The sequence below is a fragment of the Apteryx rowi genome, unplaced genomic scaffold (genome assembly GCF_003343035.1).
Source record: "Apteryx rowi isolate R43461 unplaced genomic scaffold, aptRow1 scaffold_32, whole genome shotgun sequence".
NCBI lineage: Eukaryota > Metazoa > Chordata > Aves > Apterygiformes > Apterygidae > Apteryx > Apteryx rowi.
In genome coordinates, this window is record NW_020449641.1 from 2,127,632 (window position 1) to 2,143,726 (window position 16,095).

At 58.1% G+C, this 16,095-nt stretch overlaps 1 protein-coding gene across 1 annotated transcript in view; it reads left to right on the forward strand.

Moving 5' to 3' along the window:
• LOC112968576 (cell wall protein DAN4-like) overlaps positions 1 to 5,847 on the forward strand; it is an 8,078-nt gene extending 2,231 nt beyond the window's left edge. Inside the window, exons 2-5 of the mRNA XM_026071007.1 lie at positions 1,374 to 2,304; positions 3,341 to 3,487; positions 4,323 to 4,408; positions 4,672 to 5,847. Coding sequence (XP_025926792.1) covers positions 1,374 to 2,304; positions 3,341 to 3,487; positions 4,323 to 4,408; positions 4,672 to 4,746 — 1,239 coding nt within the window. The 3' untranslated portion in view covers positions 4,747 to 5,847. The remainder of the gene's footprint in view (positions 1 to 1,373; positions 2,305 to 3,340; positions 3,488 to 4,322; positions 4,409 to 4,671) is intronic.
• The last annotated feature ends 10,248 nt before the right edge of the window (positions 5,848 to 16,095 follow it).

A 16,095-nucleotide genomic window follows, 5' to 3' on the forward strand; every position in this document is an offset into this window, starting at 1 on the left:
GGCGGCGAGGCCCCGCCGGCTGCCCGGCCTCTTGGTCCCTGCAGCCGAGGGGCCGCGCGGGAGCCGCYGGCCTGGCGACACCTCTCCGGCCCGGTGTGCTGCCACCTGCCCCGCTCCTGCGGGGCGAGCTCCAGCACGGGGGCCCTGGAGCTGGGATCCAGCCGGGCCAGGGCTGAGGTCGGTCGGACCTTCGCCCTTCCCGCTGTGATGATTTGGCTGGCCGATGGCTGATTTATTACAAGGGCGACCTGCGGCGGCGCGGGGAGGAGGTGGCGGCCGGGGCTGCTGGCAGCTCCCGGCTGAGCTGGCCAAACGCGGCTGGCAGCTCCCCCGTGCCAAGGGGGACGGAGCCCTGGGCGCCCCAGGATTGTGCTGGGGACGATCCAGCCCAGCCCCCTCAGCGGAGGTACCGGCAGCCGGGTTATTTTATGCGTCTTCCTGGAGCGACTTAAAAATCGCTGGGCTTCCCCCGAGGCCAGCAAGGTCCCCCGCAGCAGGCCGCGTGCGGGCAGAGGAGCCAGAGCCCTGGCTGGAGCTTGGTGCTCCTGGCCGGCCCGGGTCCCCTGGGTTTCGTCCCCACTGGTTTTGCTATCTTAACTGGAAGCTGCGTCACCTCGGCAGCGTCAAATAGCCCTGCGCGGGCGACAGGGTCGTTGGGATCACGTAGGCCTGGAAAATGGCAAATACTGTCCTAATATTTGCACTGCAAACAAAGCCGGAGCAGTACTTATTTCCATAAGAGCCTCCAGGCTCCTCTGCCAGGTCCCTGCCACCTGGGAAGTCCCGGGCGGCACACACAGCATGGGTTGCGACCGCCCCCCGTGCGAGCCCTGGGGCACAGCCGCCGGCCCCGTCCCGCCGCGTCCCTCGCAGCCCCCAGGAGAGCGCGGGGCTTACGTGGATCGCAGCATGTCTCTCGCGACTCGCCCCTGAGCTTGCAAGCTGGGATTTGTTCGTGTTTTACTCCAGTTCAATGGGGCTGGTTTTCCCCCGCTCACATTATTTATGCCTCATGTTATCAGTTCCTGAATATCTGCTTCAGAGATGTTTGTATAAGCTCCTGATGAGATACCAGCGTGTCTCATGGTAACCAGTTCCTGAACAGCTGCTCTTCCTGTTGGACGGGTTTGTTCGACTTCCTCCAGGGATGGTCGAAGGTGGTGGAATGTGACTTATCTCTGAGGCCAAAAGGAGCTTCTGCCCCGAGACCTAGAGATGCCCACGGGTTGTTCCTGGCTTGTCAGGCTGTGAGGTTTACTCATCCTTCCGCGCTGATGGGCAGGTCACTATTCGAGGCGACATGCCTGATCCCCATGCCTGACACAGGACGGTGAATCCCCGCTCCCGACTCTTGGTGGCTCCGGGTCCCTTAGGGAGCTCAAGTGTGGTGGCGATGCTGGGCCGTGCCCGGCACAGCCACGGTTTTAGCCTTTCATGACAAGCCTTTGCATGCTTCACTCTCTAACCTCTTTGCAGGGACCACAGACACAGATGTGACAGTGAAGGTGTCCCCAACTTTCTCTGCCTTCTCGAGACCCACAGAGACCTCAGCGTTTCTGCCCACCACTACCTCCACCAGCACAGCCACCACTCCTCCCTCCAGCTCTGAAGTGGAAACCTCCACCCTGGAGGAGAGGTCCAGCACGCCACCGTACACCTTCACAGCCAGCACTACAACTACTTGGGGCAGCAGCCCTGCAGCCTCTAACGTCACCACACCGGCTGAGAGGGGCAGCACAGCCTACAGCTCTGCCAGTTTGCCCGCTGGCACCACCACAGTCCAGATAGTCTCCATCACCACAGGAAAGGGGACCACCACTGATGCCCAGTCTCCAACCACTGCAGCCATGACGTCCACCTGTGCCGAGATGACAGCCAGCACGTCCACGGGGACCAGCATGGCTCCAGGCGTCAGCTCAACCAGAGGCGACACAACCACAGTGCCTCCCTCCACCTCCTCTCTTCTTACTTCCACCATGGAGGGCACCACACTTGCCACAAGCACCAGTGAAGAGCCAGCCATGACCTCACCGCTTCATAGCACATCACAGGAGACCAGCAGTGCATCTCCCTCTACAGTGATGCCTCCCATCACAACAGAAGAGACAATCACTTCAGCTGGGTCCTCGACATTGCTGGAAGGCACCACAACTGCCTCTGTCACCAGCACAGCGGTCTCAGAGAGCACCCCCACTGCCACCCAGCCAGAGACCACAGCTGAGACCACCTCTGCTATCTCCACCCCGACCTCAGGGACAGCCCCAGACACCACGACAGCGCCTCAAACCTCAAGTGCAGCAACAAGTGAGTACAGCTGAGGGGGTACTCAGAGACCGGAGACACACTCAGGGTTCCATGAAGCCCTCCAGGATCTCCAATCCTGCTCCTGATGGGTATCCAATTACCTTGTCCTGGGCCCTGTGTACTGTGTCTCTGTCTGAGGCAGGTACAGCCTGCACCCCTGTCCCCTACTGCTAGCCCCGGGGTATTTGCCGCATCTCTGTAAGCATCTGGGCGCTGAAGAGTCCTGGTACAACGCAGGTGCTACAGCCCCCCCAGTGTGAGTGGATCATGCACCACAAGCTGGTACACTGCAGACCAAGTGATGGTACCATATATCTGGTGGGTGTAGGATGCCAGAATCCCTGGTAGATACGGCTTGCTGGGGAAATGCAGTCTTACAAAAGCCCTGCAGAAAAATCCGTGTGATCTTATTGCAATAGAAGCAGTCATCAACTGGGGAAATATAATGCCCAGTTCACTGCTGGGTATGTACTTGGGTGTTACATGTAGGGAGTACTTTGCTACAGCCAGTGATTTCCCCTCTGCAGGGCAGAATCTGCAGCCCCAGGTATGGGAGGTGCAGGCTAGGTATGAAGGAAGAACTTGGGAGCTGTGGTGTGGATTTAAAAATCATCCTCACACCAGGCTATGAGAGACTCTTCCACAGCGTATATGGGCAGCGTGCCCCAGTTTGTCTCCCGACCCATTTGTATGGAGGCCGTCAGCTTTATTGCAGCAGTGACATGGATTTGTGCCTGGAAAGCTGTGGGAACAGGTTTGCTTGTGTTCCCATAAATACTCTGCCAGGAGGGGTTGGACCCAGCTCCTTCCACCCTGGAGCATAGCCTGCCCCACTGGAGTTAACCTCTCCGAGCGCTGAGAGCAGTCATTGAATCTTAGTGGCTGGAGAAGTCAGCCACTGCCTTTGCACAGTCCCAGGCCTCAGAGCAATGCCAGCACTACAGGAAACAGGGACTTGGCAGCAGGGAAGGCCTTATTTTTTTGGCTAGTCCTTTCCCAGCTGTTGAAACTGTAGGAGCTTCTTGCATCTCTGCAGGCACCGCTGGTGTAACCTCACTTTATCCATCCATGGAGCCCTCTTCCCCTGTCACTGACTCAACCCAGAGTCCAGAGGTTAGCAGCACCACCACCGCAGATGAGCCAACGACACCACTGGTCTGCCCCAGTGCTGCGACTAACACCAGTAAGTGCAGCCCCTTCTCACCTCCTGGGGCCCCAAACCCCCCTCCAGTTGGGCTGACAGAGCCGTGTGTGCCCTGCTGCACCATGGACATTGCCATCATCCCAGCACTGCAGTAGCATTTGGGCTTCCCAGCAGCTAGTGTGGGAGTCCCCAGACTGGGCTGTGGAGCCAAGGAAAGCTGTCTGCCCCTGAGAGTCCAGTGCCTTTGCTGTGTTCTTGATATGGGGACATTGACAGTCTGTGAGATGTGTGGTGGTCCTTGGGAACACACAAGGTGGGCAGCAACCTGAAAAGCAGGTCTGAAAAGCCCTGCCAGCCCTGAACCGGGGAAGGGAGACCTTTTCCATATCCCCTCTCTCCACATACATATCTCAGGCTCTCTCCTGCTGCCAGTGGAGATGGACAAAATAAGAGCAATGCATGTTTTCCCAGCTGTGTTGTAGGTGGAGAGTAGCAGCCCTGTTTTCTGTACACAAGGAGGCTTATTCACCTGCCAGTGTAGGGGGTCTGTGACATGACCAACCTGTGGTCTGAGAGAAAGTCCTGTGTCTCTCAGTGACAGTGCTGGATTAGGGAGCTGGCATCTGTCTCCTTACCTCCCTCTGCTCTCTCATATGCTTTGTTGCATAGCCTTGGACAAGTCATTTCATCTCTGTGTGCTTCCCTGCACAATATGGATGGTGCTAAATCCCAGGTGGGAACAGGGACTGTCTCCTATAAGCCAACGCAGCTCTGGAAGCAGGGTGCTGCGATCCCGGGGAGAGGGCTCCAGATCCTGCCGCAATGCAACTGAAGGGTCAGTAGGGATAACAAGAGCCACATTTTCTGTTCCTAGGTGCATCTCACCTCTTTCTGTCACTGCGCCTAACTGTTCCCCTGGACCTTGAAAACTCCATGGCCCAGGAGCTGATTTTGTCCAAGGTGAGGCCTCCTAAAAGTGCACTGAAGAGGGGGTGCCAGTTTGCATCTGCCAGCCAAGGTCTGGTAAACTGGGAGGGAGTCAGATAGCCAGAGCGGGAAGAATGAATGTACTTTGCATTGAATTTTACCGAGTCCTTTCAAGTGAAAGAAATTCTCCTTCACCTGGGCTGGTCCAGGCTCCTCGTGGGGAATGGGTACCAGGGAGCCTCTCCTGAGCTGTTTTTAAATGCTGTGTGGGTTTCATGGCTGTCCTGTCCCTCCAGCTCCGTGGGGATCTGCAGACTGCGTTCCCGTGTGCTGGCTTCACAGTGGAGTGGAGAGGGAAGAGAAGGACCTGAATGCTCTCCTCCCAGCCTGACGACCTGCAGGGCAGGGACCTGAGTAAATTTGCAAGTGTTCTGCTCTCAGTTCTTTTCCATGTTGGTGTGGCTCTCTAGGGTAACCTGTGCAGCTCCTGTTGAACCCGGACCCCTCCATCCAACACTTCATCCCCCCGCAATGACCACCAGTGCACCCTGCATCCTGTTGTTCTCCCGGGCTGGGATTGTCCCTGCCACTTCCTGCAGTCTGTCTGCATCTTGCCCCATGCTGCAGAGCTCAAGCCCTCCCATGGCCTTGTACCAGTCCCARTGCCCACATTTGGGCCCTTCTGCTGTCCCCTGGCTCTCTCAGGGGGCTGGAAGGAGAGACAGGCTGCCCATGAGACCCTACAAGGGCTGGCCTTTTGTGGCCGGGATGGCAATGAGGGATGGCTGAGTCATAAAAGTCACCCTTGGAGCTAATAAATAAGAGAAAGGAGATCTGGAGACTCTGCTCCTGGGCTAGTTAACACTGGTAGGTGGCAGGTCTCTATGTTCAGAGCTTAGTCTGTTGGTACTAGTGACCTCCAAGGCTTTGCAGCCTGGAGATACTGCAATACCAGAACCCTTGGAGAGCCGCTGCTGGATGGGAAGAAGCTGGAGGGCCGCTTCGTGTCCGGAGCGGGGCCAGGATGGAGTCCGGGGGTGGCCCTGGGAATGAAACAGAAGAGGAAATGAGCCCCCCTTTTCCAACTGAGTACAGTCCTGGGGCCAGCTGTGCTCTTCAGCCCTTCAGCATGAAGGATGAGTGAAACCGAAGCCCATCAGCTCTCCCCCCCAGGCCTGCCTGTGATATTGGTAATGGAGCAGCGCACCCACGCCAATGCAGGCAGGGCAGTAAAGAGAAAACCCACATTTTCCATGGCAAAGATGATGACTTCTTTTTTTCCAAGTTTCCTTCCTGGATTTTTGGCTTCACTCTCTAGCAGATGTACTGTGGAGGAAAACCAACTGGACCCAACTGGGAACCAACTGGATCTGATTACTTCTTAGGAACCAGCAGTGGCCACCAGCTAGGATGAGTTCATGCACAGCTGGGCCTTTATTTGTATGCTTCCTTCTCTGAAATAAATGATGGTCTGGGAGATTTGCTTTCGCAGTTCCCCCAAGTGGAGCAGGTGATTTTCTCACCCAACTGCAGAATGCGAGTGCGTTCAGGGAGCTGGGGGAGCCCTGTGGGCTGGTAGCCCCTGGGGAAACCTGGCTGGCTGCAGATCAGATAGAGTGAGGGTGGGAATAGGAAAAGCCTTTCCACGCAGGCGGAGACCAGCCTCAAACATCCTGCATCTGAATGGGCCTGGGGGCTTGTGGCACCCCCGCTTCGCTGCTCTCTGGCCCATTACACCCCTCCTGCTGCTGGTGCAGCTGTGTGCACAGTGGGGCCATGGAAACCCTATGTGCTGTGGTCCTTCCCTTGTTTTTTTCCAGTCTCCAGCTAAGGAGACGGCTGTAGTGTCTGTCCCCCTGCAGCAAAGTCATTTATTAACTGATTAATTGGGCAGATAAAATCAAACTGAAGCAATTATTAGCCTAAGCAAGTCACCTCGTGGGGAGATTGAAAACTAAAATAATGAGCAAAATAGCTGTGTTGTTCTTAGGGGTTATTTTTGACTGATCCCTTTCTGCAGCCCTGATTCTGGCTTACAGTCTATGATGCCTTGGAAAAGGAAAGGGCTGGTGGCAAGGGCAGGTGAGAGGGTGCCGACCCTGGCTGGAATGGTGCATGCGGGGGGCTGTGGGAGGGTGATGATGGGAAGCTAAACTCAGGGACTGCTTGAGTCCCATCAGGTTATTATCCGTCCAGTAAAGGAGCCAGCAGCGAGACAGGATGGGCTAAGGTGCTTTGAAACCATCCCACTTTCTGCTGGCTCCTGGAGGCCCAGGCAAAGCAGGAGAGGCTCAGCTGGGCCTGGAGGAGGGGGCTGAGCCCAGACATCTCATTCTGATGCTCTGATTTGGCAGGATCTGCTCCTCCATCCTGCTGCTGGCTCTCCTGCTCTTTGGTCTGTATGAGCTGCAGCGCCGGTCCCCGGGTCCCCATGCAGGCCAGGTGTGCATGGAGATGTAAGGGCATGTCCTCCTGTGGTCACTTAGGTACCCTGCTGCTGGCATGCTGCATCCTCCTCTTCCTCCCAGGCTGCCCATCACCTGGGGTGAGAGGACAGCTTGTTCCTCCTTGTCATCCCGCTGGTGGGGGACACTGCTCGGAGCCGTCTGCAGGCTGCCTTGGGGCGTCATGTGTAGACATGTTGCTTGCCGCCAGCCCCTGCAACTTTGTGGGGCATAGGGTAAGGCTCATTCCTCAGGAATTTATCCGGTTCCTTGAGATGCATCCACCTCCCCCTCAGGAAAGGCAGAGAGCATGGCCAGCCCCACATCCTGGATGCCCTTTGCATCCCATTATTCTAGGACTTTGTCTGACTTTTTGGAGCTGTTACGGTGGCCATCAGCACCAAGGCACRACAGGTCCCTGAGATCCTGGAGCGCCCAACTGTGGTGCCCAGGCAGCYAGGGAAAAGGCTGCTAGAAGGGGCGCCTGCACCGGACGCCTGGTGGGGTGCTGGGAAATGATCCTCGTGATCAGCCTACGCTGTGGAGCGAGGCCAAGAGTCCTCCCACGCCAAGTCCCACCAGGCTGATTTCTCCGGCTGCTGAATCCATAACTTCAGACCCCAGGACATGGAATGGGGCCAAGGCTGGGATAATGGAGCCAAAGTGCGTCACAAAGGGAGGAAAAGGTCCTGAAGTGCTGGGATGAAAAGGTGACCGAGGCACTTACTATCCCTGGCCGGCACAGCCTCTTTCCACCGCTGCGGTGATGAGGGGGTGACGGGACAGGAGATGCTCCTGTCTCCGTGAGTCCTTCCGCCCCCTGGCCTGGGATGGACAACAGGGACGTGACTCCGACAGGGTGCTGGGCTCTGCTCCAGCCTCAGGCACTGCTTCRGGTGACCCCTGCCCAGCATGGCCAAATGTCCTTGGTCTCTGTGCTGGCCATTCCAGTGAGGCTGGAYGCTTATGTGCCCCACGGCTGCTTGCCTCTCACTTTCCACGGACACCCRGCTTCTTTGGGGGTTGGATCCAGGTACTGTTGTGGTCCTGAGCACAGGAATTGTCCAGCAAAGGTGCACACCTCCCAGAGACCCCGCTTCTGGCTGGGAGCTGCTACCGATGGGGAGCTACGGGTGCTCTTGGCACCCTTCCCTGGTGAGCTGCTGCCAGTTGCGCTGCGCAGCTGGTCCCAGTTTGGATTGCTCTGGTCTCTGCATCCGGGCATGGACGTCTTTTCGGGTTTCTTCCTCTACATTAAGGGAGGCCTCCCATGCCTCCCCTGAAGGATGGGCTTTGGCTGTAATCAGGTCTCTGTGATGAACTAAACAGACTGAGCCGGGGAGGTCCCTCACAGCCAGGGGCTTTTCCAGCCCTTAAATCATTTCTCAGCCTCTTTGCTGTAACCCACATGGCAGYGCCGTCCCTAGGAGCAGCTCTGCTCCCCTTTGGTGCTTCTGGCTCTGCTGTGCCCAGAGGGAAAATTGCCTTCAGAGCACCCAGCAGCACAGCTGGTGTGGCGTCACGGGGCCACTTGCCGAATCRCTGGCCCCTTCTGACTCAGGTGTCCCTTTCAGTGTCACCCTCCCCTTCACCCCCTGCCGGGGGCTATGGCCGAGCATCAGCCCGTCTCGCAGCGGCAGGGCATTCCAATGCTCCCGGCGTACCGAGTGATCCAGAACCGGCAGGGTTGATGGATAACCTGGTCCCCCCCTTCTTGAAATGCCCTTGCCGGGACGCCAGAGCAGTCCCGGTGAGAGATGCCGTAATCTCCACAGGGCTGGAACAACCAGCCCATTAATCCCAGGAACGCCGATAAGGCACCGCATGTGGGGGCGGCCCACCTCCCGCTCCTCCTGGGGCTGCCGYGTCGGGCCCAGAAGGATGTCATGTGCTGGGGTCCGCCACCTTGCTGCCCCCCAGATTTGGGCTGCCGAGAGAGAGTGTCTGCTCCCAACCCCCAAACCAACCTTTTCCTGGCTTGTTCTCCTGGCTGGTTTTGGTCTGAAAGGACTCTGCTGACACCAACCCCGAAATCAGGCTCTTTCTTTAAAGCTCAAGCCTGCTCTCTCCTTCCTTTATGGGCTCTGGTGTCCATCCTGTGCTGAGCCCTCTGGGGCAGATTCACATGTGGTTGCCACCCAGCGCCCTGCAGAGCGGCTCGGGGAAATCCTGGTCCCTCTGGCTGGCCCCCACCACATCGCTGCCATGGGGCAGGTGCTTCAGCCAGCCCTGGACCACAGTTACCATCCTTGCAGGAGCCACCGGCTTGCTGGGGACCTTCATTTCAGGCATCTCAGAGGGATCAATGAAAAGACGCTTTCCAGATTGGGAAAGGGGCATGAACTTCATGACGAGGGATGATCAACCCTGCTGTCGTTGGGCTGTGGGCTTTCCCAGCGCTACCACTGTACAGGGATGAGCTTGGTTCATCACCCAGTCCGTGCATATACTCTGAGGACCAACCAAAGCTAGAGGAGCATCAGGGAGATGGGCTTTTTTTTGGGGGGTAGCACCGGCTGGAGGAGCAGACGTGAGGGACTCCTGATGGTGTCAGTCCCAGTGCACCTCAGGGGATCACCATTGCCTTTGCCATCTCTAACTTGGCAGCCCCTTGCCAAAGAGACCGACCAAGCCGGGTATCACTGCTCTGAAGGGAAACATGGCAGCAAGGCCCCAACGGGTGGCAAAACCCCAGGCTGAGGACAGGCCACGGGAGCACTAGTGATGCCTCGCTGGCCCAGGGAGCCCCGCTGTCGGCCCTGGTGCTGCTGGGAAGGGCTGACGGCTCTGCAGCAGAGCCTGGGGCGTGGGGAGTTGCTGGCGAGCCCTGGGCTGGGCATCAGGCTGCGGGGTAGGAGCTTGCAAGAGGTCTGAGAGCAAGGTGGGTTGGAAGTGCCTCGTGTCATCTGAGCTATTTCACCCTGCGCCAAGCAGAGTGTTAGCTATGATGCCTGTGGTTTCCATTGCATTGTGCACCTCAAGCGCTTGCTGGAGCAACTCTCTCCTGACACAAGCACATATTCCCCACTGGGCTGGCACAGGGCTTTCCAAAGCAATACAGCGTCCTCAGCATCGCCTGGAGATGGGGCAGCGCCAGAGGGTTTGTATTCCTCTTAGCCTCCACCAGCCCAGGTGTGACAGCTGCCCGGACGGTCACTTGCTCGGTATGGCCCCGTTGTCTGCAGCGCCGGCTGCACGGGCCCCTGCCCTGCCGTCCTCCCTGCCTTGCCACCACTTTGGCGTTATCGGTGGGGATTCGTTCCGGGCGAGCGGCGCTCTCCCCTGATTTATGGTCTATGCCCTGTTCCCGGCCTGCTGCACCGGGGGGGATGCGTGGGTTTATATGACAGGCTTTCGTTGGCCGTGACTTGGCTTCCCTTGGCATTTCCCCCGGGAAGGCTGCCTGTCTGGGGGCGGCCGGCTGGGGGACGTGTCGCTTGGTGTGCCGTGACTCGACTGCCCATTTAATAAAGGCAAGCTCCGGCAGGACATTGTGTACTACCCGGCTCTGGGGTTACAACACCTCTAATAACACTTTGCAGGCATCGCTTGGGGCATTTCTGCTTAAGAAGCATTTAATTGATTACAAAAACATGTAATGGTGGGTGTTTGCATAATGCTTTTCACTGGGGGAGCTCGAAGGACTTTGCAGACAGGGAGCAAGAATTGCTACAGCTGGGGAAAGAAGGGGACGCAGAGAAATAGGGGTGAGGTGAGACAGGAGCTGAGCCAGCAGCGGGGGAAGAGGCACCAGGACCTGGCCTTTTCCTGCTCTAACCACTGGGGAAACTGGTCCCACCTTGCAGCAGAGCTTCACTGGCCAGCTCACCCTCTCCTGGCACCCCCAACCCTCCTGCACTGCTGCACCCATCTGGGGCTGAGGTGTTCAACCCCGCTGGACCATGCTGGCTGTCTGCTCCGGGACCCTCCGTGCTCCCAGGGGCGGCTGAGGGGTGGGGGTCTCGGCTGATGCCCCGGGGCCTGTTCCCAGTTCTCCCCCTCCAGGCGTGCAAACCCTCCCAAGGCCCCGGGGGAGCTTTGAGCCAAGTGGGAACTTGAATCCTGCCTTGCACCAGGACAGGACCCCGCTCCATAGCCGTTCTCGAAGCCCATGGCATCCCTGCGGGCACTGTGGCATGGGCTGCCCTCCCACCACGCTGGCTCCGGCTGTCCCAGCCGGCTGCTCCGCGGCACCTCGCTGCGTGGCAGGGCCCATGAGACCCCAGAGAGGCTGTTGTGCAGCCGCTGGCAGCGCGTGGGCAAACCCGAGTGCGTGTCCCGGCTGAACGGGGCAGTTGCTCCGCGTGGGGTCCCCCCCAGGCTCCTGGGGAGGGAGCAGGGTTTCGTGGGGAGGCGTGCTGTGCCCCCGCCAGCCCTCGGGGTGGGGGGGAGGGGTAGGCAGGATTTTGCAGGAAGGGAATGGTGACAGGGACGTGAAGGGAAAGCACGGAGGGAGGGAGGGGACGGCGGCTGCAACCTGCCTCCTTTAGCCATCCCTATAAATAGGAGGGCCCAGGAGCAGGATTACACCTGTGGGACTCTGGCAAGAGAGGCAGGCAGGACGAGGCTGCCCTTGCCTCCCTCCGAGCCTTCCCAGCCCAAGAGGAGGCCTGTGGCATGGGGACCAGGGGATGGATGCTGCGGACCTTYGTGGGATGCTGCATGTGGATTTTGCACGGTATGTCCTCTGTTTCCCTGCTAGCACCTGAGCCCTCCCAAACCTCTAGTGCTCCCTGACCCAGCAGGTAAGGCTGTGAGCTGCTGTTTCTTCCTGGCTGCATTGCAAGCTTTTCCTATGACCAGTACCTGCAGTACACTGCAGCCAAAAAGCTAAGGAAGTGTTTCATGGACAGGCATTGCCCTGGCTTTGCAGTGAGCTGCAGCGGCTGCAGGGCCAGTTGCAGGCTGCACCATCCTGTGGGAGAGATGAGACCCAAACCTGGGGAGCCAGTGTGTCGCCGCTCACCCCTCCAGCAGGGAAGCCCAACAGCTGCCTGACAAGTCAGGTCTGCCAGACACCAGAGGTGCTCCTGTCTCTCCCATACCCTGGGGAAGAGCAAGCTCTGGTGCTTGGTGCAAGGCTCTTCTTGCACAAGCTTCCCATGAAACTGCAGCTCAGGTTGCTGGCCTGCAGGCTGGATGATTTCCTGCTGTACATGGAAGAGTTAAGATAAAACATGGATTTATAGGGGTGGAGTGTGCCAGACTTACCTGGGGGGACTCAACCGACTTGCTTTGTTTTCTTTGAGACAAGAAGGGAAGCAGCCGATCTCCGGCTGATAGGAAAGTGTTGGTTGTTGCAAAAGCCTTAGCTCAGCAGGCAAAGACGGGAGAAGTGCAGGAGGGGTAAGGTGAGGAAATGGCCTGGCGGAAGGGGAAACAGGGGGCTGGAGGAGAATGGATCCCTCGAGGATTGGCCTGGGATAGGAGATAATTTTCATTAATGACTTTGCCATGATGTTATTGGCATGCTAACGAGCTGGGCTGGCAGTGAGGTCGGAGGCATCCCCACTGCTTGGGGGATCTGGCTACCTTGCAGGGGGAACCTGACGAGTGGGAGCACCAGGATGAGGAACAGGCTCAGGCTGTAGGGATGGTGCTGAGGGCCCTGTCCTGTCCTCAGGGTGGACTTTATCTCCCCTAAAGCCAAGCTGCCTAAAGCCAAGTGTCAGCAGATCCTCCAGGCCCCTCCTGGAGCCGGCAGAGATACCTTGGCCTCTCCAGAGGCTGCATCCCCATCCTAAAAGAAGACTGGGAGCTGCTCAGTATTTCCTCCAAGGGTACCAAACCTCTTGGTTCCAGCTGATAGCATTAAGTGTTAGCCCACCTCAGGGGTATGTGGGACCTGGGCAGGAGCACACAGGCTCAGACYTCAGGAGAGAATTAATGAACCTGGCTTAATTGCAGTGAGTCAGAAGCCATTTGCAATTAATGAATGTTTCACTAAAGTATGATTTCTTACCTGCCAAAGAGCTTTAAGGAAAGTGTATCTTAATGTATCCCAGACACCCAAAAGGTGAAAAATGTAAGAACCAGAGAGGCTCTGCAGAAGCAAGTATGCTCTGGGGTGTCCCTGCAAAGAGGATAGAGTGCTAAGGGCTGTCCTAAGACTGCACTTTGAAACGCTCTTGGGGATATGAACTAGATTTACAGGTCCCCAGCTCTTCTGAGGCGACTGCCAGGCTGTGCCATCCCTTCGCAGTGTATCTGGGTTGGGCTGTAACGTCCTGCGGTATCGAGCACGCCGCAGCCCCTTGTGCCTGTGCATACGCAAGTGTTTCTCCCTGACCTGGAACGAACTGTGTCCTGTCTCAGCTGACTGCCGCTAATGTGGTGGGACACAAAACACTGTAGAGCTGCCACACCATCTCTAACCCGCTGTGTACGTGATGGCCTGGATTGGCTTCTTGTATCTTAAATCAGCCAGTGCATTGTAAGGCAGCAGCAAGAGAAAATAGGGCTTAGAAAAGCTCCCTGCTTTTAAGCAGCTGAATGGGCACATTAGCTGTTTTCCCCCAGGCCTCCCAAGAAGAGACAGGCCTGGGCTGCAGCTCAGCTGATGGGGTCTGATGGGGAATGGAGCAGGGTGCAAATAACCTGCCCCGGCTGTGGCCCAGCCCCATGGGTTTAGCAGCTCTCTGGGAGGATGCCCAGAGACAATGCTGCTGTAGAAATTGTGGCCAGGTGCTCATGATTTAAGAGCTCAACCCCCTGTCATGAAATGCAGGAACAAAATCAGCTTCAGGCATTTCTCTAGGAGAAGTCCCCTTTCATGTACACGTGAACCCTTTCCCCAGTGTGCAGCTGACCCCTACACCTGCACGCTCCAGGCCCCCTTCTCGTGCGTTCAGCCCCGTTCCCCTTTGCTCATCCCTACCGTGTGCTCATCCCTACCGTGCTGTACTCTTCCTCAGCTTGYCCACCCCCCTGCCCATGCCTCTGCTCATCCCAAAGCTGTCCCTACCCTCTGCCCCCAGACCTTCCCCTCTGCCTCCGCATGCATTTCCACAGCAAAGCATAAACGTCTCGCCCCCCTCCTGCTCTTAAGCACCTCGAAGTCACCCCGCTCAGCTCGGGGTTGGGTTAGGGTTGGCATCTGGTTGCTTCTGGGCTGCGTGAGGGATGCAACAGCAGTTAGGCTGGCCCCAAACCCGCGTGTGGGACGCCCTCCCTCCTTGCTGGCATCCCTGCCTGGCTGCCCCCAGGGCAGGACCCAGCGTGGTGCCTGGGGCTGCACAGCTGGAGGAACATGCCGGACTGAGCATGGCAGGCCGAATGCTCCTTAAACCAGCTCTGCTTTGTGTTTCTCTGCAGGGCTCGGGGCTGCTGTCGCGGTCCCTGTCACCACAGAGGGGGCGTTTGAGGTGGACACGGCTTTTCCCTCCACTACAGAGAGCCAAGTGCCCCATGCCCTGGTGCTGGGGACTGAGGAGACGAGCACTGCGGTGGCTTTGCTGCCAGGTACCACAGCCGATGCTGAAATTGCCACCTCGCTGGCAGACAGCCTCCTTACTGGAGGCCCCACGAGCCCTTCCTTCCCCACCGGGGCAGAGCTGAGCGATTTGGTGACAGCAGCAAGTGAATATGGCCCCCGCTCAGCAGCAGGGAGCGATGCTGAGGCCAGTCCATCACCTCCAGAGCCAGAAGAAACACAGGTGCCTGCTGGAGACCCCCAAGCTTTGGCAAATGTGACCAAGTCTCTTAACATGTCTCAGGAAAACAAGCGGGGTTTGGATGCTCCAGCTGCAGACACTGCCTCATTTTCCACACGTGAGCCCCCTTTCTCCCCAAATGCAGAACCCAACATAGCAGGAGCTGCTCCTGACACATCCCTCGGGACTACCCCAGCCTCCCTGCTCTTCGTGGACACCAGTAACAACTCAGTGCCTGTGACAAGAGAGGGAGCAGAGGACTTGGAGCCCGCTGCCGACACTGCATCCGCCCCAAACTTCCCTTCTCCATCAGCTGGAGGGGCACAGCCGACCCCYGGGGCCACTGGGGAACAGGCTGCTGACAGCCCCTTGGGTCTTGGCATGACCACACCACCGAGCAGAGGGCTGGATACGGCCACTGCAGGAGTGAGCGAGGAAGGCATAACTCTTGCTGTGGATTTCCAAAGCAGAGCAAGTGCCCCCTCCTTGAGCCCAAACCCCAGGGCTGGGGAGCTGCTTGCAACACAGCAGGACAAGCAGGCGAATGAGGCCACCAGCGTCATCTGGGAGCCAGCAGAAGAAACAGTCCCGGCTGCTGAGGAAGGTCCCACTCCTTTAGAGGCTGGCAATGCAGGAGATGCAATAGATGGTGCTTTTGGTTCATCTGACTTGTCCCATCTGCCTCCAGGGAGTGGGACGGTGTTGGGAGCAGTGGGAAACATGGAGGAAAACTCACGCCTTGCCRGTGAGACAGAGCTGAGCCCAGATACTTTGCTAGGACCCGACAGGGATGAACAKGGATCTCCAGGAGTGGATTTGGACAGCCCTAATTCAGTCCCATCTCCTGCAGCTAGTGAGGCGCTTGCAGCATCTGCAGAGCCTGATGTGCAAAGTACCACCACTTCCCTAGCTGCCTCGCTGCTCCCAGCACRCACAGCGCTGCTGCCCGTGGGGACTGTGGCTCCGACTGAGTCATCCTTGCACCCTGCTCCATGGGAYGCTGCCACCAGTGGTCTACCATCCCTTGTGGACATCCCCACTGGGTCCTCAGCCTCTCTTGCCTCCCCCAGCACTGCYGACTCTCCTCAGCTGGCCCCGGATGCTGTGGCCAGCACCCTTTCCAGAGCTGATGATGGAGCAGAGATGTTGGCGAGCCCCAAGCTTGGTCGTCCTGTGTCCCCATCCCTTGGGTCGGAGCCACAGGGGATGGCAGCTGGCACTTCTGAGGGAGCAGGGCTCCCCTCAGCCAATGGACCAGGCACTGGCTTGAATCCAGCATTGGATGTCYCCAGCCTAGCATTCCTTGGACCTGCATTGCCTATCCCTGGAGGCTGGCTTGGCATGGGCCCGGGGCTGCCGGCAGCGGAGGGCAGTGAAGCTGGCGCAGAGGAGCAGGTGCTGGAAGGAAGTGGCAGCACAGCCAGGGGTGAGCCCTCCCTGAGCTCYGCTCCGGGCAGTGGGACWGCAGTTGGGACAGATCAGCTGCCGGACACTGGGTCTCTGTCTGGTCCTGCCTCTCCTGATGATGTGGTTGCAGCATCCTCTGTTTTGGAGACTGATGGAGCAGGACCCATCCCAGAGGCAGTTCCTGGCCCCGACAGCCCTTCCCAGGCCTCTCTGGACA